The 26,985-nt window shown below is 36.8% G+C and overlaps 1 protein-coding gene across 3 annotated transcripts in view; it reads right to left on the bottom strand.

Annotated features, from left to right (window-relative positions):
* Ankrd12 (ankyrin repeat domain 12) overlaps positions 1 to 26,985 on the bottom strand; it is a 112,382-nt gene that overhangs the window by 53,962 nt on the left and 31,435 nt on the right. For all 3 annotated transcript variants that reach the window (XM_048363444.1, XM_048363442.1, XM_048363445.1), the window contains 4 exons: positions 24,949 to 25,095; positions 19,812 to 20,009; positions 17,363 to 17,505; positions 8,153 to 8,300 (listed from right to left, as the gene is read on the bottom strand). In XM_048363444.1, coding sequence (XP_048219401.1) covers positions 8,153 to 8,300; positions 17,363 to 17,505; positions 19,812 to 20,009; positions 24,949 to 25,095 — 636 coding nt within the window. The remainder of the gene's footprint in view (positions 1 to 8,152; positions 8,301 to 17,362; positions 17,506 to 19,811; positions 20,010 to 24,948; positions 25,096 to 26,985) is intronic.

Here is a 26,985-nt window from a genome sequence, read left to right on the forward strand (position 1 = left end):
TTTTGTAATTGCCTATTCTTTACTTAGTTTTGGTAGATTCAATTTTACATTCTATTAAAATTGGATTAAAGATAACTCATTAATGACTACTAATAGTGTATAATGAAATTGTAAGAATAGTGTCTAGCCAGGTTCCAGTGGCTCATGCCTGAAATTCTACCTATTCAGGAGGCTGAGATCCGGAGGATGGCCCAGGCAGAAAAATCCTTGAAATTCCATCTCCAAAAATAAGGAGCAAAAAAGCAGGGCTGGAGGTGTAGTTTATGTGGTTGACAGCCAGCTGTTTATCAGGCTGAGTTCAAACTTCAGTATCACACACACACACACACACACACACACACACACAGTGAAAAACATAGTATTGAATGACTAGAGAGTGTTGACTAGAGTGGTCATAAATTAATCAGTTTGGCCTACATTTTCAATCTCTATATTAGAAAATACAAATAATTTAAAATGAATGATTATAAACATGTGATAAACTATCAAGTATAGTTTTAAACATTTCATTTAAAATATATGAAAAATTGTGACCACATTTATTTTTTTATCCATTCACTTACTTACTTGTAGACAGGATTTTGCTATGTTGACAATTAGACTCATGATCCTTTTGCCTTGGCCTCTCTAGTGCTGGAATTAGGTATCCATCAATAGGTCCAACTAGATTCTATTTTTTTTTTTTTTAACGTCATGAGGCTTAAATTCGGGGCCTGGGCATTGTCCCTAAGCTCTTTAGCTCAAAGCTAGCACTCTACCACTTTGAGCTACAACTCCACTTCTGTTTTTTGAGAGGTTAATTGGAGATAAAAATCTCCCCAGTCCCTTCAGCCCAGGTTGGCTTTGAACTGCTAGGACTACAGGCATGAGCCAAATGTGCCAATGATTCTATTTTAGAGATAGTATTTATCAAATGCTAATTCTGTAATTTGCTTTTTAAAGAACCTTCATGTATTAACTAATTTAACTTGTACCACATTTCTATGAGGTATTGTGACCCTTAATTTACAAATGTGAAATAAGTTAACAATAACTTGTCTAAGATTAGAGAGATGGGATAGATAACATCTAGAATCTATCAAGGAGTGTTAAAAACTTAACACAAACATTTTAAAAAGCAATGGGGGAAGAGGTTATTATTTAAGTTAATTTCTATTGGCAAAGTCCCTACATCATAAGTTTTTTCTTTATTCTTTTTTTTTTTTTGGCCAGACCTGGGCCTTGGACTCAGGGCCTGAGCACCGTCCCCGGCTTCTTCCCGCTCAAGGCTAGCACTCTGCCACCTGAGCCACAGTGGCCCTTCTGGCCGTTTTCCATATATGTGGTGCTGGGGAATCAAACCGAGAGCTTCATGTGTAGGAGGCAAGCACTCTTGCCACTAGGCCATATTCCCAGCCCTCTTTATTCTTTTTGTATAAGGTATTCAACCAGAATTAAGTGTTGTATTAACATCAGGAATAGTACTAAAAAATCATCTTTATATTTGGAATGGCATTTGGCTATATGCCATCTATTTTACTGTATAACAAAGTGTTAAATGGTGTTTTAGTAATCTGTTTCATTTATCTTAAAACAATTTTCACTGTCCTTTTGCAAAGAAATATGGCTCATTTTAGAAAACTAGGGAAGTATAATGATGGGTAAAGAGAATAAAAAATCACTCTAAAATAATTATACAACCTCAGAGAATCATTTGAATAGCTTGTTTAAAAGTACTAAATTTGATTTAATTTTGATTAATCTAGAAAAACTGAATTTCTAAAGCTCAAGCCTTTCTTCCTGCCCTTTCTAAATTGCCAGGCCCACTACTGTTTAGAAAGCATGCCCATTATACTCCATTAAACAGCCTAAAAATAATGCTGAGGCATGATAATGAGTCCAAGGCCAGCACAGGCTACATAGGGAGACCCTTCTCAAAAATTAAGGAGTGGGGGAATGCCTGAAGGGGTAGAACACTTGCCTACCAATTGCAAGGTCAGGAATTCAAGTCCCTATACTCCCATTACCCTACAAACCCAAAACAAAACAAAACAAAAAAAAAAAGGAGATAATTATAGTCACAAATTTAGAGGTGAGGTAAAGAGGGAAAACAATATAATCAATAAGTGAAAATACTAAAACAAAACGTAAAATCTAAATAAGAAACAAAATTAAGTACTGTAATAAGTACTATATATGACTCTCAATTAGTCACCACACAGTGCCTTTCTACTAAATTGTCAGTAACACAATGGTCCCATAAATAATAATCAACATTATCTTCCTCTAAAAACAAGTATCACTACAAAAATTTTGATGTCACTAAAGCAGACCGACAAAATCACCCAGTATCAAAAACTCTATCATAAACATATACATATATGTATATTACATGGAGGTCCTTTTAACCATGACTCCAAATACTTTTCTGCAGACAGGATAACATGAAGCTGAACTCATTTAAATATATGCATATTTTGTCAATATTCAAAACAAAGTTCTTTTTTTTAAGGATTCTGCCCAAATATATCCTTTGTAAAATTTTAGTCTTAACTGTTTGGCAATATCTCACTATTATAATTATGTGACAGACTCACTTTAAGTTGCTACACACTGGTAGAAATTGTTTTAAAGGAAAATCATCAAGCTACATTCTTAACCTACAACCCATTAATTTTCTGGGAAAATGTCTCTGAAATTTCTTGACTACTATATACATGGACTTCCAAGAGAGGTATTTAGCAGCCTACTGTCCTACATGCCAAAATATTAAGACTTACATTAGTTTGCAGCCACCAAGAACTTTGCCACACAATATGTGTGCCTTAAGTTAATAATAATGTATTTTTGTAGACTCTACTGAAGAATGAACTTTTGCAATATATAGTCACTTACGTATTAGTAATTCCTTTCCCAACCCTGTCCCATTTGAATCTGAAACATTTTTCTCTGACAAGCAATCCACTTAGGATTAAAAATTCTTAGGCTTTGGGCCTTAGGATGAGATAACTAATCCACATAAGACATATAAAAATTGTACTCATTTATTAAAGTACTTTTTCATGTGTGCATGCCAGTACTGGGGCTTGAACTCAGGGACTGGGCACAATGTCCCTTAGGATTTTTGCAAAATGCTGGTGTTCTACCACCTGAGGCACATCTCCACTTCTGGCTATTTGGTGGTTAATTGGAGGTTAAGAAGAGTCTTAAGATTTTCCTGCCCAGGCTGGCTTCAAACCTTGATCCTCAGATCTCAGCCTCCTGAATAGCTAGGATTACAGGCATGAGTCACTGGTGTCCATCAAGATTTAAAGTACTTTTTAAAATTCTTTTTAAAAAGAACAAAATGTGTTTGTTTCTTTTATTGGTAGAAATAAATTGACAGTATTTATATGAAGAAGTTTAAAAATTCAACATTTACAACTGTGTAAAGTATACCATGTACATGACAATGCAGAGAAGAAAAAGTGGAACAGGCAAAACACTACCACCAAATTTCTTTTACTTTGTTAGTAAGTAGTTATTAAATAAAAAAAAGCTCATTGACTGTCATAGTATATACTTGACCTTCTTCAAGTAGCTTTCTAAGTAGCTATTTCATTTCTCTCAGCACTGACAACATAGAAATATGTGCTTGATATGATTCAACAACTTCAGGAATCCAGCTCTAGGTATACCAATATGCAAATACCTTTATTCTATAACATGCTCTGTATCTAAATGCTATAATATCAAGTCTAAATCCCAAGAGCAAGTATGTTTAGATTTGGGTGCTGTAATAGAACTCTCTTTTGTAATCTTTTCCTGTAGTTTTTATACTTCTAAGGTTTAAATGCTTTAAAATATCTTAAGGTGATGAGTTGTCCTACTCACGGGTAAACTGTTACCATTACATAACCTATTCGAACCAAACCAAAAAAATCTAGAAAACCAGTGTTTTAACTATTCGTTTCTTTTGTTTCCTGATTTATTAGGTTGGCTTATTAGTTTATTTCTTTACTATGTAACTTCATATAAGCATGAAGTTTGTACTTTCATAGTTCCTGAAACATAAAACTAAGGAAATAAGTTTCACAAATTAAGATACTGTCTTAAATACTGAAAAAACAAGGATTCAAAATGCTGGTCATTTTGCATTACTTTATGACACAGAAAAATATACTCGCAAATACCAATGAGTCAATTTTTTTTTTCGTCCAAGACCAGGACTCAAACTTGGTATGTGATGCTTTCATTCATTGGCTGGCGCTGTAACATCCGAGTCATGCCTCCAATTCCCACTGAGTCAACTTAATTACTGTCTTTTCAAAACTCCCATTCTGTCCTACAATCAACTAAAAGTACTTTACTTATTATAATGGAGCATTTCTTTGATAAATTTGAAGTATGCATGTGAGGAAAGTTTATAGTAGCTTCTTAAAAGCTAAAGCCAGAATGATTATTCTAGCCAATAAGTTAAAAAAAAAAAAAAAGGTAACTAGCTTTCATGACAATGGTATTTTTAAACTTTGTCCAGTGGGTACTCTTTTTTGTTGTTGGTTGTAGGGCTTGAATTCACAGTGTGGGCACTGTCTCTGAGCCTCTTTTGTGAGACCACTTGAGCCAGTGTCACTTCCAGTTTTTGAATGGTTAATTGGAGATAAGAGTTTCACGGGGACTTTTTTTGCCTGGGCTTGCTTTGAACCACAATCCTCAGATCTCAGGCTCCTGAGTAGCTAGGATTACAGGCATAAGCCACTGATGCCCAGCTTTGGTACCCTTTTCAAAATGATAAAAACAGTGCCTGGCAAAGTTATTAACAAAATCTCAACTTTGGCAATCAGTGTCAAGAAAGTATCAAGCAGCACTCATGCAACTCATTAAATCTAATTCTTGAATATGGGGGAATTCTCGCCATGATAACAAGAAATAAGTATTTGTAGCAAATACAAGATAGGTTTTTGTAAAAGAAAACAGTGTGGGTAGAATAAGAATGTAAGAAAAGGTCAGAAACTAGAGCAGAGGGAAGGACTAAAGAATTATGCAAATTTAAGAGTGTCACACATTTCTAAACAAATAACTTGTCTTAACCAGGACATGTATTCCTGCATTATTTATTATAAATGTCAGGACACATGACACGAGAAATGTATGAACTATGTCCATGAAGTGAAGTCAGTCTGTAAATATTTAACCACTGACCATTATTTTTTTTTAAAGGCTGTAACTGAAAGTAGAAAGCAATTATGTTATTATGCATACTGAATATATTAGATGACATTTTTCATAGCATTTTTTCCTTTTTGACGAAGGAAGTCGTACACTGACACAGCTCCTTATCTTGAGGACTGGACAGCTAGCTCTTAATTGGCACTAACATATATCACAATGTCTAATGGAATAAACTATACTTGAGATGATTAAGATATATTATGACACCCTTTTATTTATTCCAAATTTATTAAGTTGAAACTCAGAGTCTGGGTTATTCTCTAACTTAACAATACTTAAAGTGCATCTGTCACATGGATGACATATCAGAGAGATAACAATGCTTTGGGTGTTGCACTTACAAACATCTATGGGCAGTTAAATTATTAATGTGTTCTGAATTTGGATTGGCTAAATTTTGAGTTAAGTTTAACAAGGACCTCATGTAAATTAAGGAATAAATTTTGGGTATTTTCATCAGTTTTCTTCAGCAACTCCAAAATCTTTGTTTGATACTTACTGATAAATTTTTGCATCATTCCTTGTGGCACTCTGATCAAGCAATTATTCAGGCACATTCACCATGTGGAAAATAAATACTCTGAAAAATCAATACATAGCTGATGAACACATATTAAATAATTAATATCAATTAAATAAAAAGAGGTTCTAGAAGATGTGTTCTACTCTAAACATTTAAGGCCTAGTATCTTTTTGTTTTGTTGGGGAAAATCTGTTACAGTTCTTCTAGTTTATTAATGCTTTACATAGCTAGTTTCCTGAAGAGACCAAAATTAAAGAGTTTATCGCCTAATAAATAGAATTAACATACCACGCAAAAAGTTCTACTTTTTAATCTTATTTTCCTATTTTCTCATGAAAGTCAATGTACCTATGGTTAAAACAATCCTGATTCCACACAGTACAGAGATAATTGAAAAGATACATTAACAAATATGTTGGAAGTAGAAGTTGACAAATGTTAGTGGCTGGTATTAATATGTTTTCTTTGTTTGTTTTGTTTGGGGCTTGAACTCGGGGCCTGAGCACTGTCCCTGGCTTCTTTTTGCTCAAGGCTAGCACTCTGCCACTTGAGCCACAGCACCACTTCCGCCTTTTTCTATATATGTGGTGCTGAGGAATAGAACCGAGGGCTTCATGTATAGGAGGCAAGCACTCTTGCCACTAGGCCATATTCCCAGCCAATATCTGTTTTCTTAATCACTAGTACTTAATACCTAACGGAGGGTACTTAAAAATAGCTGTTGAAAATGAAGTCATGTGACACCCAAGTATAGGACTTACATGGATTGATGAATGATGTTAACCATTAAGCTAGGAAAAAAAGTATAAATGATGAAAAGAAGTTTAATTTCTGTATGCTAAATTTTGAGGTATCTTGAAGAGTGGCAATATCCAGAGGGTAGATAAATTAAGTCTCAAGCTTCAGAGGGGTATATTTGAAATCTCTAACTATATAAATACTCAATAAAATGGTGAGTGTGGGTAAACCTTATTTGGGAGAATGTATACAGCTGAGATTATAGAAAGTAAAATCTTTGGGAAAACCAAAACAGGGGTGTAGAGAAACAAAATGTAGACAACAGTCTATAAGAAACAGAAGAAACCACTTGGAAAAAAATAGAATGTCAGAGAATTATGTGTAAGAAACCAAAGGAAGAAAATTTTAGAAAGAACATAGTCTACAGCACAAATTCTGGAGAATTTGAAAGAACCCCCCCTAAAATGCCACTAAGGGATCTAGCAATGAGAATATCCTGCGTTATCTTAAGTTACAAAAGATTCAACAGAGTTGAGTTGGTCTACAATGTATTGAAATGAGCTTAGCTATGATGAGAATCAGGAAATGAAGTAAATAGGGGTGCAGGTCAAGAGATTTTGTTGACAAAGTGTTAAATACTTATATGCAAAAAAAATCAAAATCATCATGATTGTGTTCAGATAAACCTCTAGCATCTTTTCCTCCATACAAACCCCATCACCTTCTTTGTCACTAATTCTCCAATGCCTTATTAGCAACCTGATACACATTCATTCCTTCCAGACTTTGCTTCATCCTAAAAAAATTTACAGACATGTTAAAAGTACATGTACAAGCACAGATACAGGCTTTTTATTTTTTTTACAGACCTGAAGCTTGTACTCAGGGCTCAAGGCTGTAATGCCTTACGATTTGAGCCTCAGGTCTACTTCCTGCTTCTTTGGTGCTTAATCAAAGATAAGCACCAAAGACTTACCTGCCTGCGATGGCTTTGATCCTTGATTCTCACATCTCAGCCTCCTGAATAGGTAAGATTACAAGTGTGAACTACCAAGGCCTGGCTTCCATATCCATTTGTTAATATTTTTCCCACACTCATTATTTTAACTACCATTCCAGTGTGTTTGTTAGACCAAGAAGACTATATATGTGCATGTGTGTACAGAAAGATATAGATATGTATGTATATATATAAATACAGTGTTCATACACACACAATGTATTACTACCTAACGATAAGAATTTTTTAAAATTTGATGAGGATATGGCCACTTTTGGATATTCGTAAAGAAACCGACTCTATTCAGTAACATCATCCACCTAATCACATAAGCAAAAGTGCAAAGGTAACTTACTAATGCCAGAAAAAGCTGTGATTTGGTTAGTATGTACATAAAATAAGCCAGAGTTGTGTTGGTAATTATATGAGGGAAGGATCTACAGTAAAGTTGAATGTAATAGAGGTATAGTTCTGCAATTTGAGATGAAAATAGTATCAGAAACAGGGCAGACTCCATTCAGATATGTACAGCAAATACCTAGGTGACTAGTATCCTCACCCGTACATAGCTAGATAAGGATTATTCTAATGACAACTAGTTTTCATTATTCTAAAACACTCAAAACACTTTCATATTATACTAATCCAGAATGTTCTACCAAATATCCTATCAACTGAATATAGATTTTTCTGAAACAAACCTGTATAAATTTCATCATCACCAGACAAAGGCACCTCTCTTTTTAGCAGCAGCTCCAACTCTTCTGTTTCTGCTACATCCACTGGACGTTCCCCATGCTTATTAGCTTGAAATGGATCTCCACCATGACGAAGCAGCAATTTCACTATCTGTAATGTTTAAGCATTAAAGAGTTGGTACTTTCATAAAGTTTCATTTTGGTCATTCTCTTGAAAATACACAACATTTTTCTCAATATTAATCTACTCTATATCAATTAGTAATCTAAACCATTAATCATCTAATCATTAATATTCTCCTTTATCTCATTTTCATTAAGTCCTCACCCTATCAGATGGCCTGACAGTGTATCAGTATAAGAAAATTTCCTCTTATTCTTTGTTTTATCATGAAGTCAACAAATATATAAGTATCTAATAAAATACTGTCTAAATCCTGCTAGTCAATCAATAAACAAGAATCATAAGGTCCTTGTGTTAGATTCAACTCCAGAATTGGTGTCTCAGACTATTGGCTTAAAGTGGTCACTTAGCTTCTTTTATCATTATTTTAATGTTTTGGACAGCATTCCTAATTAACTTTTTTTTTTTTTTTCCAGTCCTGGGGCTTGGACTTAGGGCCTGAGCACTGCCCCTGGCTTCTTTGCTAAAGGCTAGCACTCTACCGCTTGAGCCACAGTGGCACTTTCGGCTTTTTCTATATATGTGGTGCTGAAGAATCAAACCCAGGGCTTCATGCATGCTAGGCAAGCACTCTACCACTAGGCCACATTCACAGCCCCTCTAATTACCTCTTTATTACCAAGAAAACAAGCTCAGGGAAGCCAAGAGCCTTGTCCATTTACTCACTCAAGTCACTCACTCATTCACTTATTCTTTTTTTTGCCAGTCCTGGGCCTTAGACTCAAGGCCTGAGCACTGTCCCTGGCTTCTTTTTTGCTCAAGGCTAGCACTCTGCCACTTGAGCCACAGCGCCACTTCTGGCCGTTTTCTATATATGTAGTGCTAGGGAATCAAACCCAGGGCTTCATGTATACAAAGCAAGCATTCTTGCCACTAGGCCATATTCCCAGCACCACTTAGATATTCTTAATAGCAAGAACAGGGCTCTGCACAGAGGTGCTCCATAAACATATGAAAGTATTTCCCTTGCATTTAAGGAAAATACTCAAGTCTTAGAATATTATTTTCAAGAGGCTAAAATGTTGGTTTTCTTGTTTTTATTTTTATTTTTTGAGTGTTCATGTACCAAAAATCACAAAAGAAACTACTTAAAACAATTCTGAGCAAAAGAAAGAGTGCAGGAGACATCACAATTCCAGACTTCAAACTTTACCACCAAGCTGCCATAGAAACAAAAACAGCTTAGTGCTGGCACAAAAAAACAGACCAAAAGACCAATGGAATGGATTAAGTGTTCCAGAAATGAACCTATACACCTATAAGGCACCTAATATTTGACAAGGAAGGAGCCAGTAATACATGTTGAAGAAAAAAAAGTTTTTCCAACAACAATGTTGGAAAAACTGGATATCCATTTACAAAAGACTGTTACTGGATCACTGTCATTGTCCCACATCAATTCTAAGTGGATCAATGGCTTCAATATAAGACGGATATAGCTTTGAAACTAGTACAGGAAGTGGTAGGGGAAACGCTAGAACTGATTGGCATAGGTAGAAACTTCCTGATTTGAATTCTAGGGGCTCAGCAAATAGGAGAGAGAACTGACAAATTGAATTTCATCAACCTAAATTGTAGAAATTTTAAAAGAAAATGTTGTCATGATAGTCTGATCCACTCTGTCAAATTACAAATGGTTATGATTTCCAAAGATTAACTGTCTTAGATATCTATTTCCATAACCCAGTATCTGCTTAAGTGACTTAGGAAGTCATGTGACTATGTAGGATTGGGAAGGAAGTGGGGGGTGACCCAAACAAGCAACAAAAATCCCCCAAACAACCCATGTGTCTGCCATATTCAAGGAAGTACATTAGAGATACTTCCAGAGGTAACTGATACAAATAATTCCTAGTTCTCTGGGATTCTGTGCTTCAACAACTTTGGCTTTAATTTTGTTTCTTCTAAATTGGAGGTGAGCAAATATGACCAAATCTGGTATACCAGCTAAAAACTGTTTAAAGTTGTTTAATGAGAAAAAAAGACAATGTTGCAGAATGGAGAAGGGGAATATGGAGGAAAGGTGGCTTGTGGCCTTAAAGGTTAAAATATTTGCTATTTTGCCTTTAGGAAAGTCTGCCAAAACCTGTCCTATGTCAGTAACGATTTATTTCTCAAACTTTAATATTCAAAAATCTTTTGTTTTCTTTTGTCTTCATGGATTGATGACTTTTAAAATTTGTCTCTTTACTGTCACTAGGAATTTGAGTAGGTTAAAACTCCTTTTGTCATAATAAATAACACTATGGTGTTTTATACACACAAATAAATACTAAATTTACTATGTTTAGATCTTATTTCCTTAGATTGCAGCCCTTGAACTAGAAAACAGAATAAATAATGCTGATATTGCAAAAGGTTTCTATCTTTATCCAAAAATAAAATTTAAAGAAATCAATAAGCCGGGTGCTGGTGGTTTATGCTGGTAATTCTAACTGCTAAGGAAGCTGAGATCTGAAGATCATGGTTCGAAGCCAGCACAGGTAGGAAAGTCTGTGAAGCTCAGTCTCAATTAACCACCTCAAAGCAAGAAGTAGAGCTATGGCTCAAAGTGGTAGAGTGCTAGACCTGAGTGCCAAGGGCCTGAGTTTAAGACCCATGACTGAAAAAAAAAGAAGTAATCAACAAATATCCATAACTTGCCTATGATGATGACTCATTTACAGATGTTTCCTTCAAATATGCTATCAAAACTCTAGCATTAAGAATATACACTTGGGGGGCTGGGGATATGGCCTAGTGGCAAGAGTGCCTGCCTTGGATACACAAGGCCCTAGGTTCGATTCCCCAGCACCACATATACAGAAAACGGCCAGAAGCGGCGCTGTGGCTCAAGTGGCAGAGTGCTAGCCTTGAGCGGGAAGAAGCCAGGGACAGTGCTCAGGCCCTGAGTCCAAGGCCCAGGACTGGCAAAAAAAAAAAAGAATATACACTTGGGGCTGGGAATATGGCCTAGTGGCAAGAGTGCTTGCCTCATATACATGAAGCCCTGGGTTCAATTCCTCAGCACCACATATATAGAAAAAGCTGGAAGTGGCACTGTGGCTCAAGTTGAACAAAAAGCAGTCCGGGACAGTGCTCAGGCCCTGAGTTCAAGCCCCAGGATTGGCAAAAGAAAAAGAAAAAAAAGAATATACACTTAGGCTGAGAATGTGGCTTAGTGTTAGGGTGCTTGCCTAGCATGCATGAAGCCCTGGGTTGGATTCCTCAGTACTATATAAGCAGAAAAAGCCAGAAGTCGCTCTGTGGCTCACATGGTAGAGTGCTAGCCTTGAGTAAAAGAAGCTCAAGGACAGTGCCTAGGGCCTGAGTTCAAGCCCCAGGACTGCCCCCCCACCACAAAAAAAAAGAATTCACACTTTACAGATCATTTTCATTTGGAAATATATTCTAAAAGGGACTTAATGGCATGTAACAGGCAACAAATTAGGAGGCAAAAATGATGACACAAAAAATTATAGATATGTAAAACAGACCTAAGGAGAAAGCAGTGAAAGCATTGTAAGCACACCTGGTAGCTCAAGCCTGTGCTCCTAGTGGGGAGGTGGGGATCAAGGAATGGGACTTTAAGATCACCTTGGGGGTAAAAGTTCTGAAGATTCCATATTAACCAATATTTGGGAGCGATGGGCCCATGCCTATTATTCCAAGGGGCAAGGGAAGCAAAAGGAGAAAGATTGAAGCCCAAGCTGGTACCAGCACAAATTTGAAAATAACAAGCGGAAAAAGGTGTTAGAGGCATGGCTCAAGTAAGAGTGCCTGTCTCACAAACTCAAGGCTCTAAGTTTAAAGCCAATTCTAACAAATAAAATAAATCCCAATCAATAAAAAGCTGGGCAAGGTGGCACATACCTGTCATTTGAACTACACAGGCAGAGTAAATTCAAGGATCTCAGTCCAGGCTGAAAAGAGCATGTATGCAAGACTCTATTCTAAAACTAACAAAAGCAAAACAGGCTCTCAAAGTGGTAGAGTGTAAGGCCCTAAGTTCAAACCCAGTACCGTCAAAACAACATATTTACTATGAGATATACAATGATCTCTTATTGTGAGAGTTATGTTCCAGAGACTCCATGCTAGGTGACAATCCACAAAGTAGCATTATATTTATTATAAAACTTTCCCATACTCTTATTAGAAACACTTCATATGCTCTTAAACATTTTCTATGCTCTTAAACCTACCTAATGTTAGGTTATGGGTGCTCACCAGTGAAGTATACTACAATTTGAATGATGAAGATCATGGGTGATGGAGCTCTCCAGTCCTGATGAAGATGAAGGTGATGCCAATGAGATGAATGGACTGCACAGCCAAGAAGAGCATTACAGCTCTTCTGAAGGCACCACTTCATCAGGCGCTTGCCAGGCAGCACTTCGTCACATGGGGCAGTCATCTTCTCCCTGAGCTGTAATTTCTATTTCCACTAAAGGTTTAGGTCTAACTGATCTCTTCATCCCAGTGACGAACATAGTTATGGGGAGTTGCTAGAGCAGCTTTTTCTTCTGAGTGAGAAGATTTTTATAAACTGACATGTCACTCTCAATTGTGTTTATGAAGTGCAATGAAAGAGGCATCTGGGAGCCCCATTCTTCAGCTACTCACTGAAGTTCTCTGGCCACTCTGACCATGGTTGCAAGACAATCTCCAGTGTTAGGCCAACCTCCTCCTCTTCTTCATAGTTCATCTTCTTCTTCACTTGCTGACTTCATCTCATCCATGTCAAAAAAGTGGAGGGTTTTAGCCCTCTTCCTCTATGATGGATGAAAACCTGTCACCCATGTACTCCTTTGCTCCAGCTTTATCCGAAGAGGTGGCTTCTCCATGCAGAGAAATGCTATTCAGTCCAAAGCATCTTTGAAATTTGTCAAACTAGCCCTTGTTGGCACGGAATGGGGTTGATCTGGGGGGAAGCTCTCAACAATCTTGCTTCTTACTGCATGGTCATCCTCATCTTCATCTTCATCATTGTCATGAATGTTTTCGTGCTCTCTGAAAAGCTATCATAAAGTTTTTTTGCCTTCATAGAGAGGGTGTTGGTATCCAGTGAGACATTCTCCTTCCTACAGTCATTTATCCACAGGGCCAGTGCAGACTCCATCCTCACAATGGCCTTATTGCAGGACATGACCAATCCTCTTTGCAGTCTCGTTAAAAGTCACCATTGGGGGATGGGAATGTGGCTTAATGGTAGAGTGCTTGCCTAGCATGCATGAAGCCCTGGGTTTGATTCCTCAGTATCACATAAATAGAAAAGGCTGGAAGTGGCACTGCAGCTCAAGTGGGAGAGTGCTAGCCTTGAGCAAAAGAAGCTCAGGGAAAGTGCCTAGGCCCTGAGTTGAAGCCACAGGACTGGCAAAATAAATACATAAATAAATAAATAAATAACTGTTGCTGTAGTCCGAATATTCTTCTCATCTCTCCTTATGTAGTGAACAGTAGATTCGTTGATCCCGTAATGGCTGCCTACCGATGTGCAGCTTCTGCCTTCCTTTAAACATGTCAAGAAGTACCACATATGGACACCATTTGAGAGAGCAAACTGACACCGCAGTCACTGAGTCAATCAGCGCCCAGGATACAGAACATAGTGCTATGGTTGGTTGCCTTCCATTCCACCAGCCAATAGTGTGCTGTGTTCAATCTCACATTGGCAAACTTGTACAAGCAGCAATAGTGTACTGTTATTTTCATTGTGTACAGTATGGTATTCACCCACTAATGATATACATGCTGTGTTTTATTTTGATTTAATGTTCTTTTAATGTGTTTAGATTACTATTTTAATATTTTTTATTGTTTTAAATTTTTAGGCAGAACAATTAAAATCATACACATTATATAAATACCTATATACTGCAAAATTCCCATGATATAGTGAAAACTCCACAATACAGAATTAGAATTTTTTTTGAAATCATGATACAGTGAAGTCTCAGTAAGTGAACCACGCACAATATAGTGAAGAATGACTTGTATAATACACCTGTCAATAGCAAGCTATTGCTAAATTACATCAATTCTATTAGCCTAATAATTTAGACTTCCCCCTTTAGAAATGTTTTTTAGGTGGCTGGAGTGTCATAATTATCACTTACTTAGGTAGGGCCTAGAAAGAAATGGCATAAATATATATATGTAGGCATATACAAATATTATATGTAGAAATTACAAGTACTGGGCAGCTCCTACTTCCTCCTACTATAGAATTAGAAGAAAGTAGTTCTACTTGGGTGCTGGTAGTTCATGCCTGTAATCCTACTTAGGATAGTAAAAGCAGGAAAAGTGTGGTTCAAGGGCATCCTATGCAGCAAAGTTCACAAGACCTCCTTTCAATCCCTAATGATCATAGTGACACACACTTGTCTTCCAAAGCTACATGGAAGGCTAAAACTGGAAGGAAAACGATGCCAGGCTAGCCCAAGTAAGTAAGTCTTACAGATTCTGTTTCTATAGAAGCTGGATAAGGTAGGGAGCATCTGTGAATCCCAGTGATAACTGGAAACCTCTAAGTAGGCAAATCAGACACACATGCATGGGAAGCAAAAACATATCCTAAAAATTAACAGTGAAAAAGAGCTGAGGAGGCATGGCTCATCAATTATTGCTAGCCTACGTTCAAAGCCCTCAGTTCATATCCCAGGACCATAAAAGCAAAACCTCTGTGTGTGTGTGCGTGCACGCACATGCACACCAGTCTCAGGGCTTGAACTAGGTTCTGTCACTGAGCTTTTCTGCTCAAGGCTGGTGGCTCTACCACTTTAGCCATACCTCCATCTCTAGCTTTTTGCTGGTTAGCTGGACTTTGCTACCTGGGCTGGCCTTGAACCTTGACTCTCAAATCTCATCCCCCTTAGTAGGTAATATTATAAGCTTGAGCTATCAGAGCCTGGCTAAAACCTCTTGATTTGTTACTCTTAGTAGCTTAGGTATGTTGGCAGGAGAAAGAGCAAGAGTCTTTTGAAAATAGTGTACTATTCTTCTGAAGAGAAACTAAAAAGTGTTTCAGTCCTTGTAAGTACATAAACTTAAATACCAACTTAGAAATACTTTGCACCTCTGTGCATATTTAGAAACACATACTTAAAGAAATAAATAATCTGCATTTGAAAGACTCGAGAAGATACACTCGATATGTTCTTGATGGCTTTATAACATTCCTTTGACTTCTACCTAACCTTGGTATGAATCTATCTATGCATCTTTGTAGTCCATCTATCCACATGTGTATCCATGCAAATTACTCATCCTATCTTATGTAAAAAGCATTTCCAGCATAAATAACACAGAGCAACAGCAAAGGCCTATATAAATGTTACTAAAAATCTAGTGCAGAAAATGTTACAAAATAAAAAATAAGTGCTATCAGGGGCTGGGAATATGGCCTAGTGGTAGGATGCTCGTCTCCCATACATGAAGCTCTGGGTTCAATTCCCCAGCACCATATATATAGAAAATGGCCAGAAGTGGCGCTGTGGCTCAAGTGGCAGTGTGCTAGCCTTGAGCAAAAAGAAGCCAGGGACAGTGCTCAGGCCCTGAGTCCGAGGCCCAGGACTGGCAAAAAAAAAAAAAAAAATAAGTGCTATCATATAGAAATATATGAATTACCAAGGGAGCCAAGGAAAGAATGACCCAAGGCAATCCAAACTAGTTTTAAGATACGGTGCCAGTGGCTCATGCCGGGGAGATCTGAGGATCATAGTTCAAAGCCAGCTTGGGCAAGAAAGTCTGTGAGAATCCTGTCTCCAACTGACCACCAAAAGGCAAGAGATGGAACAGTGTCTCACGGGGTAGAGTACTAGCCCTGACCACAAAAGCTCAGGCGCAGTGCCCAGGCCCTGAGTTCAAGTCCCAAGATCAGCATGCATGCACGCACACGCGCATGCGCACACACACACACACAAACAGAAAGCAGTTTAAGAAAAAAATAGTATTTACAGGATGTATTTTTCTTCATTCAACATTTGAACTTCTTTTATGAGATATGGAAAGATAAAAAATAGATAAGAATAGTCTATATACCTGAAACATTTAGGTATACTTGAAGTAAAACATAAAAATAAACATCATCTTCATCTTTCATCTCTGACATTTTTGTAACATTATACACTTCATGATGTGCTTGTACCCATAAGGTCTTCTTTACTGACACAACATACCCTTCAGATAGGTTTTTATATATTATATAATGGCATAAGTAACTTGTTCAAGATCCAACAGTAAACTGTCTCTAAATATTAATTTTGTCTCAGCTAAAATAGAACACTTTAAAAAAGATAGGTGGTTCGGGCTGGGAATATGACCAAGTGGCAAGAGTGCTTGCCTTCTACACATGAAGCTCTGGGTTCGATTCCCCAGCACCACATATATGGAAAATGGCCAGAAGGGGCACTGTGGCTCAGGTGGCAGAGTGCTAGCCTTGAGCGGGAAGAAGCCAGGGATGGTGCTCAGGCCCTGAGTCCAAGGCCCAGGACTGGCCAAAAATAAATAAATAAATAAAATAAAAATAAAAAAGATAGGTGGCACAGCAATGTAAAATTTTTACTGTTAGTAAAATATGCATTAATCACAGTATCCAGTTATTTGACAAATAAAACTTCTAAACTAGTGATTCAATTACAAAGTTAAATGGATTTTATTTTTTTTTCGCCAGTCCTGGGCCTTGGACTCAGGGCCTGAGCACTGTCCCTGGCTTCTTTTTGCTCAAGGCTAGCACTCTGCCACTTGAGTCACAGCGCCACTTCTGGCCATTTTCTGTATATGTGGTGCTGGGGAATCGAACCCAGGGCTTCATCTATAAGAGGCAAGCGCTCTTGCCACTAGGCCATATCCCCAGCCCCAAATGGATTATTTTATAAAAAGAAAATGCTAAATCTCACTACAAATTATCTGTTAGAAAGCAAAAAAAAGGGAAAGCAAAATATAGAGGTTCATCAGGAGATAGAACAAAACATGATATAAGACCATATGAATAACTACATTAAATTACTCTGGGATATACATTAATGATTTTTTTCTATCATACTTACATCTCTGTGCCCACTGCTAGCAGAATCATGGAGTGGAGTATCATCATCTAACCCTTGTGTATTAACATCTGCTCCAGCTGCTATAAGTATCTTAGCAACATCATAATATCCAACATTGCAAGCTTCATGAAGTGGTGTCCAACCTGAGGTTTGAAGTATTAATTTAGAATATGGGCAATGTGCACTAATTCAAGACACATATTATCCATATACATACCAATGGTGATACATCAATTCTAAATCATATATGGTACAAAAAGAAAAAGCCATGGCAAAGAAGTTATTGGAAATAGATGCCCACAGACTTCATATACTACTGATAGTTGTATAAATTGATATAGGACTTTTGGGTGAGCAATATGCTATTATTTAAAAAATAATTTAAAATGAATATTCTTTGATATGGGCATTTCAATTTAATTGACATCTTCCTATAAATACCCATAAAGATGTTTCTATAAAGATATTCACTCTAGCAGTGCTTATGAAAAGGTATGCTAGGGGCTGGGAATATGGCCTAGTGGCAAGAGTGCTTGCCTCGTATACATGAGGCCCTGGGTTCCATTCCTCAGCACGACATATACAGAAAATGGCTAGAAGGGGCGCTGTGGCCCAAGTGGCAGAGTGCTAGCCTTGAGCAAAAAAGAAGCCAGGGACAGTGCTCAAGCCCTGAGTTCACGACCTAGGACTGGCCAAAAAGAAAAAAAAGAAAAGGTATGCTATATTACCCAATTGTTTAAAATTAAGTAAACTCACTTATATATACAGATATAATATTTGCCTTTCATTTTAACTGAGTTGCAGAACCAGACTGTTACAGAACCAGATTACACGTGCATGTCTGTCTATATGTCTGTGTGTGTGTGTGTGTGTGTGTGAAACATAATGCTGGTGTTTATACATGCTAATAAAAAGAAACTGAAAGGATAACTTCCAAGTTGTTAGCAATAGTTCAATGAAAATGGAAAATTCTGAGGGGAAGGGGTGAAGAGTGAAGTAAGTCAAATTAAGGGGTGTATTCTATACAGTTCTCTGAATAATTTAATTGCGTGTGTGTGTGTGCGTGCGTGTGTGTGTGCGTGCGTGCGCGCGTGTGTGTGTGTGTGTGTGTGTGTGTGTGTGTGTGTGTCCCTGGCAGGCACTTGAGCCAGGACTCTCCAGCCTCTTGCTATTCAGGAGGCTGAGATCTCAGGATAACAATTCAAAGCCAGCCTGGCCATGAAAATCTATGAGACTCTTATATCCAGTTAACCAACAAAAAGCTCAGGAACAGCAAGCACCCAGGCCCTGAGTTCAAGCCCCAGGACTGGTGCACATACATATATACACACACACGCATGCACTACACAAAGTTTTAGCTATTTTGAAAACATTATATACTCAAATAGAAACTAACTTGGGTAAAGAATATTTCTACTAAAAAATAAGATGAAATCTGTGTGGCAGCCCAACCTGTAAATAAGACTAGCTACTTGAAGGCAGAAACTGCAGGATCACATTTTGAGGCCAGCCCATGCCAAATATTTTGTGAGATTCCATCATGACCAATGGTTGGGTATGGTAGTATATATCTGCCATCCTAAGTTATAGAGAAAGCACTAAGTTTGGCTGTGATATTGCACACCTGCCATTTCAATGATTCATAAATAGGAGGACTGTAGTCTAGGCCAGCCTGAGCACAAAGCAAATTCTCAAAAATAATGCAATAAGGGGCTGGTCAAATGGTTCAAGTGGTAGTGGAGCATCTGCCTATCAAGCATGCAGCCCTGAGTTGTCTCAGCAAGGGCAAAAGAAGAAACAGTTAAATATGTTAAAGATCTAATTACTAACATGGAAATGTAGGAAAGATCAGGGCTTTACAAACATAATGCATAATTTTTGAATAAAATGTATTTTAAAAAACTTTTATTTCAAGAAAAAGAATAAAGAAGGGGCTGGGAATATGGCCTAGTGGCAAGAGCGCTTGCCTCGTATACATGAAGCCCTGGGTTCGATTCCCCAGCACCACATATATAGAAAACGGCCAGAAGTGGCGCTGTGGCTCAAGTGGCAGAGTGCTATCTTTGAGCAAAAGGAAGCCAGGGACAGTACTCAGGCCCTGAGTTCAAGGCCCAGGGACTGGCCACAAAAAAAAAAAAAAAAGAATAAAGAAATGTAGATTGAACTATAACAAGGATCTATTTCCAGTATAGTAACTGACCACTGCATCCAAACTCCTAGTCTCAGGCTGAGAATATGACCTAGTGGAAAGAGTGCTTGCCTCGTATACATGAAGAACTAGGTTTGATTCCTCAGCACCACATATACAGAAAACGGCTAGAAGGGGCGCTGTGGCTCAAGTGGCAGAGTGCTAGCTTTGAGCAAAAAGAAGCCAGGGACAGTGCTCAGGCCCTAAATCCAAACCCCAGGACTGGCAAAAAAAAAAAAAAAAAAAAATTACTAGTCTCACCTGCAAAGTCTTTCACATTCACATTTGCCCCTAAACTTATTAATTCTTTGACTTGTTTCACATCTCCTCGAATAGCTGCCATATGTAAAGGAGTTTCACCACGTTCATTTCTCTTATTAACTTTATCTTTCTGTCGAGATGAACTGGGAGTTTTCTTTTGGGTTGGTGTTGTCTGTGATGGATGATTTGGTGTGGAATCTGAAAGAAAAAGAAAGTTAATAAGAGTTTCCACCATGTTGGTATCTTAAGAACTTAAAAGTCCTTAATAATATGTCAACTTCTTTGGAATACAGAAATACCTTCTCATGCTAACAACTCAAAACTTAACTTTGATGTTATACTAGAAACTTCACATGAATATATGGATTATCCAATATCAAAAGCTAATTTAAGAAAAAATTTTATTTTGTCAGTTAATAAAGTTGGTTTAGCATAATAAAATACTATGTACCATAAAGTATGTTTAATAAATCATTTATTGAATTAAATATTCATCAATTTTTTCCTGGGTATGTTATACTGTTATTCTAAGACCTAGATGAAAGTACATTGAAGGCTAGAGTTCACACTTTATGACTTAGACAAAGCACTAGAATTTCTGTTCTGATACTAACTGCAAATTATAGCATTGGATGATTTTAACATAAAAACATAAGCTGAAGATGTGTAATAAATAAAGGTAACAGGAAAACAGCCTATAAAAATTATACTATGATTCCATCTTTTGATATTTTTTTGTTTTGTTTCTATATCAGGAATTAGAGGGGCGGAGAATATGGCCTAGTAGCAAGAGTGCTTATCTCATATACATGAAGCCCTAGGTTTGATTTCCCAGCACCATTTATAAAGAAAACAGCCAGAAGTGGCGCTGTGGCTCAAGTGGCAGAGCGCTAGCCTTGAGCAAAAAGAAGCCAGGGACAGTGCTCAGGCCCTGAGTCCAAGGCCCAGGACTGGCAAAAAAAAAGAATTAGCAAGTTTAATCAAATAATATCCAAAATTTCCTTTTCTGATTTCAGAACTACTAGTAGAAAAATGTAAAGATTCAAGACAGTATTATTTAATTCTGAAAATCTGTAAGTATTTTAAAAAGCAATTGCTCTAGAAGTCTCCATGGAAAATAATACACAGTGGTTCATGTCTGTAATATTTCCACTACAAGTTCCTACTCAAGAGACAGAGACTGGAAGGATCACTGTTTGAGGCCAGCTAGAGCAAAACATTTAGAAGATTCCATCTCAACTAATACAAAGCTGGGTGCGAAATACACATATAGACCAATGAAATAAGACCAGAAGATTCAGAAATAAGCCAGTACACATAGAGCTATTTGTTATTTGACAAAGATGCCCAAATATATATTGAAAATAGATAGCATCTTTTAACAAATGGTGTTGGAAAAACTGAACATCCATGTGTGGGAAACTTTTTTACTATGAACTCAAATGGATCAAAGACCTCAATGTAAGACTTGAAACCCTGAAACTACTACAGGAAGGAGGAGAAACATTAGAAGTTATTAGCATAGGTAGGGACTTTCTAAGTGGACTTCCAGGGTCTCTGTAAATTGGAGAGAGAATCGACAAATAGTACAAACTAAATTGACAAATAGCATCAAACTAAAAATTTTCTGCACAGTGTAGGACACTGTTACTAAACTAGAAAGACCACCTACAGATGGAAGAAGATCTTTACCAGCTATACATCTGAAAAAGGCCTAATATCTAGAATATACAAGAAACTCAAGAAATTAAACTCCCACAGAATTAATAATCCAATTAATAAACGAACAAAGAAGTTAAATAGAGACTTCTTCAGAAGAAAATTTTCCAACAAACCACCAAAAAGCCAGAAATGGAATTGCAGTTCAAGTGCTAAGAGCACTAGGCTTTTAAGCAAAAAGGTTTAGGGACTGTGCACAGGGGTTCAAACCCTAGGACTAGCATAAAACAAACAAAACCCAACCAAACAAAAATATTTTTTAAAACATTGAAATTCCATCTCACCCTAGTTAAAAATGACCATTATCAAGATTATGAACAACAACAACAAAAAAAAACGGGCAGGGATGTAGAGAAAAAGGATACCTAGTACACTGTTGCTGGTGATGTATACTATACTAGTACAACTACCATGGAAGGAAGTTTACTGATTCCTCAAAAAAAAACCCTAAACAACAGAACTAGCCTATGATCCAGAGATACCACTCTTGGACATCTATTGAGAATATTAGAAGTCAGGATACAGTGAAGACACTTGCAAATACATGTTCACTGCTGTACTATTCACCATAACTAAGTTATGGAAATAGCCCAGATGTCCTACAATGGACAAAGGAATCAAGAAAATGTGGTATATATGCACAATGGAATTTTATTCATTCATAAGGAAAAATAATACATCATTTGCAGGAAAACAGACACACTTGGAAAAATTATGTTAAGTGAAATGTGTTAGCTCAGAGAGACAAATGGTACATGGTTTTCTCATATGATAGAAGTCATATCTAAATTATAAGCAGATATACAAAGTTTTATGCATATATATACAAACAAACTAAAGGATGGTGCATACTTAGGGAAGGATTCCTTTGTGTAACTCCTCTGAAAAACAGTTTAACAAATTAATACCAGGAATCTGAGACATATTTTGTTGATAGGTTGGGGATGGGGAGAGGGGGAGAAAACTAAACGGGAAGAGGGCAGATGAATGGCGAGAGGAAGGGCAAGTAAATTGTCATTACAGATACAAGTAAAACTGGAACTATGTAACTTGAGGGTATGGATGCTATTGGGAAAGATGGAAGAAAATGATGGAAAAGTTAACAAATATTATACTCAGAATCTGACTTGAGCTGAAACTCCTTTGTATGACTACTTAAAAAAAGATCCGAGTGCAGAAGCATGTACTACCATCCCAGCTATGTGGAAAGTGTAAATAGGACTATGGTACACGCTTGCTTGAGCAAAAAGTGAAATCCTATTAAAAAAAATTAAAGCCAAAAGCACTTAAAGAGTGACTCAAGCAGTAGAGGAAGCTAGGAAGCCTAGGAAGCTTGGGCCCCAAATTCAAACTTCAGTTACTGCTGAAGGGGGGGAAAAAAAAAGAAGAAAATAATCTTCCATCATTACTCTTGCAATCTGACATACTAAAGCTCTAAAGCATTTTCAACCTTTTTTCAACGGAAAAATCTGAAAAACATTTACCTTTTGGATTTTCAAGTATATTTTCTAAGTAAGAGACTTCTTGGTACACAGAGGAATTTTATTATAATCTTCATAGGGAAATCTTTTACAATAATAATCCTTTTGACTATCATAAAAACTATAGGATCCATCAAAAGGCAAAGAAGCTATCAACCCTAAATACCTAGTATATCTACATAATTGCTGAATAACTTGATATTTCAAAAGCTTTCTACTTCTAGCTTTGTGTACATTAATAGAAAAATAAAGCTAACTAGAACTATCCTTAAGTACAAAGTACCAACTGCAGACCAATACTGATTGTGCTGATATTAAAGAAATCCTAAATTCTATAACAAAAGATATATGTTTGTTTATGACTAGAAAATATAATCTCTGAAGTACTGGTAAGAAATTCAATGGTGATTGACTGCCTATCACACAGGAGATGAAAGGCCTTATACTTTTTGTCTTATTGTATTCTTTACGCTAAGCAATAATATAACAAAAGTTCATGGGATTAAAAAATCAGTTAAAAAAACCAAAGTCTCTCTATTAAATCTGACAAGTCAACAAAGGCTGAAGTCTTTCCCAAATTAACGATAAAAAAGCAAGAATAACTAAAACACACTATTTTTTAAAAGGAGGCAGCTGGATGTTGGTGGCTCACACCTGTAATCCTAGATACTCAGGAAGATGGAATCTGAGGACTGAGGTTCAAAGTCAGCTGCGCAGACAATTCCAAAAGCCTCCTATCTCCAATTAATCAGCAAAAAGCCAGAAGTAGGGGTGGGACTCAGGTAGTAGAGTACCACCCTTGAGTGAAAAATAGAGGTGGCCCTAAAATCTCTTTAACAGTTAAAGATGCTAGACAACCTCAGATTTTGGTTGAAAATACATACTTAATCATAGGAACTTAACCAGGTTGCCTGAATTTATTAATTTTTTAAACAGTCAATACAGGAAAAACATTATTTTCCAATCCAATTCAACAGTATTATATAAACAGATGATTAAAATCGAATATTAGTTTCAAATATTAGTTTTTCTCTAGACAAAATGATTTATTTCGGGCTGGGAATATGGCTTAGTGGTAGAGTGCTTGCCTTGCATGCATGATGCCCTGGGTTCAATTCTTCAGCATCACATAAAAAGAAAAAGCCAGAAGTGGCTCTGTGTCTCAGTTGGTAGAGTGTTAGCCTTGAGCAAAAAGAAGCCAGGGACAGTGCTAGTGCTCAGGCCCTGAGCCCAAGGCCCAGGACTGGCAAAAAAAAAAAAAATTCTTTCCAGTCAGAAAGAAGCAAAGTGCCTCAGAGTAGATAGAGTGCTAAGATAATACAAGTAAGATAAATAAATGGGAATGTTAACTGAAGTAGAATCCTAGCAACAGCTTTATAGAAACTGTGTGCCTGACCACACCTGTCTAGAAAATACAAGGGGGAAAAGCATAACATTTTCTTAAGCTGATAAACTCACTTCTAAATTACTCATTTTACTTAACACTGTTTTACTCAATGCCTCGTAAGCACAAAGATCCCTACGCAAATTTATTTTCTAACACAGTATACAGAAAACAAATGATCTTACAAATTTATCACAAAATTACAAACTGATATTACCAGTAATTCTGGTTAAATTCAAGAAAGAATAAAAATTTAAGACAAGGCTACATTTGCCTGAGGAAAACTAAGAGTACAGGGGCTGGGAATATGGCCTAGTGATAAAGTGCTCGCCTTGTATACATGAAGCCCTGGGTTCGATTCCTCAGCACCACATATATAGAAAAAAGCCAGAAGTGGCACTGTGGCTCAGGAAGTAGAGTGCTGGCCTTGAGCAAAAAGAAGCCAGGGACAGTGCTCAGGCCCTGAGTCCACGCCCCAGGACTGGCAACAAAAATAAAAAAAAACAAATAAAACTAAAAGTACTCATTAAAAATGATTTCGAACAGGAATTACCTGGGCTGTTGTCTCTCGCTGTCATCTGCATAAGAAGTGCCATCTGCTTTCGCTCTGAGAGTGGATAGCCAAAAAGAATGCTAACTGGTGTGGATTTCTTATTTCCAGCTTCCTTTTTTGTTTTCTTCTTTTCTGGACCTTCTTTCTCTGAAATTATGAAATATGTAAGAACTTGAAACAAATACAAGTAATCAAAAACATTAAGGCTTTTTGACAGATGTTATACGTGTGTGATATCTGTAAGTCAGATAAATGAGTGAAAAAAATTTTTTTTCTGAAAGCTTTGGAAAACATACTGTTAGATTGCTTGTGTTTGCTATACTAGGGACTGAACCCAGGGTCTTGCATGTACGAAGCCAGCCTCTACCACCTGAGCCATGCTCATGCTCTCAACCCTTTTGTGGTTTGTTTTGTTTCTAAAAGAGGGTCATGCTAACTTTGGTAATTTCTTTCCTTGGCTGGCTTTGGACTCATAATCTTACTTACCTCCATCTTGTAATTTTACCTAATTAGCTGGGATTACAAGTATGACTCACCATGCCTGGCTAGAATTTCTTGTTTGTTTGGTTTTTTTTTTGCCAGTCCAGGAGCTTGGACTCAAGGCCTGAGCACTGTCCCTGGCTTCTTTTTGCTCAAGGCTAGTAGAAAGTATTTTTAATTTGATTCTCAGGCACTTGGAAATGTATTACTAAGCAAACTTTGCATTTTAATAATATATTCTATTTAAGCTGAGTAATATTTCAAAAATTCCTTAAAACAATCATTCTTTCCAATCGATAAGGGTTCTTCTATTTGCTGGTTCTAAAAACTCTGTAGATGGTAAAATCTGAAGATTTTTCAAGTCCCTTATATGAAATGGGGCAATATTAGTACATATTTGTGCAAATCCTCCCACATGCTTTAAATCATCTCCAGATTATGTTAAAAAAAAACCTCCAAATATACTGTAAATAGTAAGTAAAATATTTGTTATACTTTTCTGTTTAGTGAATAGTTACAAAGAAACATCTGTATATGTTTAGTAAACAGGTATTTTTTTCTGAATATTTCCAATGTACGGAAATGGATAGAGAGCCAACTCTGAATTACTCTTTCATTCACAATAATTTCATTCATATTACTGCTAAACCTATACAAAGGTTCCTTCAAATTTCTTCCCAAATTCTAGCCAGCCATGACTTATACCATCTTCAAAGAAGATTTTAAGTACTTAAGACAAGTCTCACCACATAGTTACTCAAAAAGAAAATGCAGCAAATCATTTTATCCCAGTTTTCGAACAGCTGAACAGGGAATGATATTAACGAAAGCTAAAAGAGAGAAAATTAAGGATTCTGTGTGGCTGTGAGTTAACAGAGATCTCAGAAAGCTCCAAATGTTTGCAAGCCCATGAAAAGATCAGATTTAGTTTTTCAGGAAATTCTCTGGCAATATTATGGTCAGCAAACTGCATAAACAGGTAAAATAAAAGATATATCTTATAGAGCTTTCTGGGATTGATGCAGATGCCCCATATAAACAAATGCAGTGGTTTAAGCTAGCATCTACATAGGTATTTATAGGATTTCAAATTCAGATTTAGGGGCTCATACAAATAAACAACTAATTTAAAAATTAGTAAAAATGAATGAGCTTAGATACAGTGGGCTAGCAGGTAATTGCCAGCAGGCAGGATATTCTAAAGAGATTGAGTATTTATTAACCTAGCAAGTTTTAAGACGTTAGTGAAAATTTGATATTATCAGTAGGCATAAAAATTAATAATTTTTCCAGTGCACTACTGAAATTTCTTAGGACAAGCTAGCATCACCATGGCCTAGAAAATTTGAAATCTTGATACTTAAATTTTGCTGTACACATTCACTCAAAAATCATTAACTTCAAACATGTCCATTTTACTGAATTTTGATTTTACATAAAACATTATTTTGTAACATTAAAATCATTCTTTAAATATTTCCAATATGATCTTTCACTTTCATGTTTATTTTGTTTTAACTTTATTTTGATGTTCAAAAAATTAAGACTCTAAAGTGA

Source organism: Perognathus longimembris, chromosome 15 (assembly GCF_023159225.1).
Source record: "Perognathus longimembris pacificus isolate PPM17 chromosome 15, ASM2315922v1, whole genome shotgun sequence".
Lineage (NCBI taxonomy): Eukaryota > Metazoa > Chordata > Mammalia > Rodentia > Heteromyidae > Perognathus > Perognathus longimembris.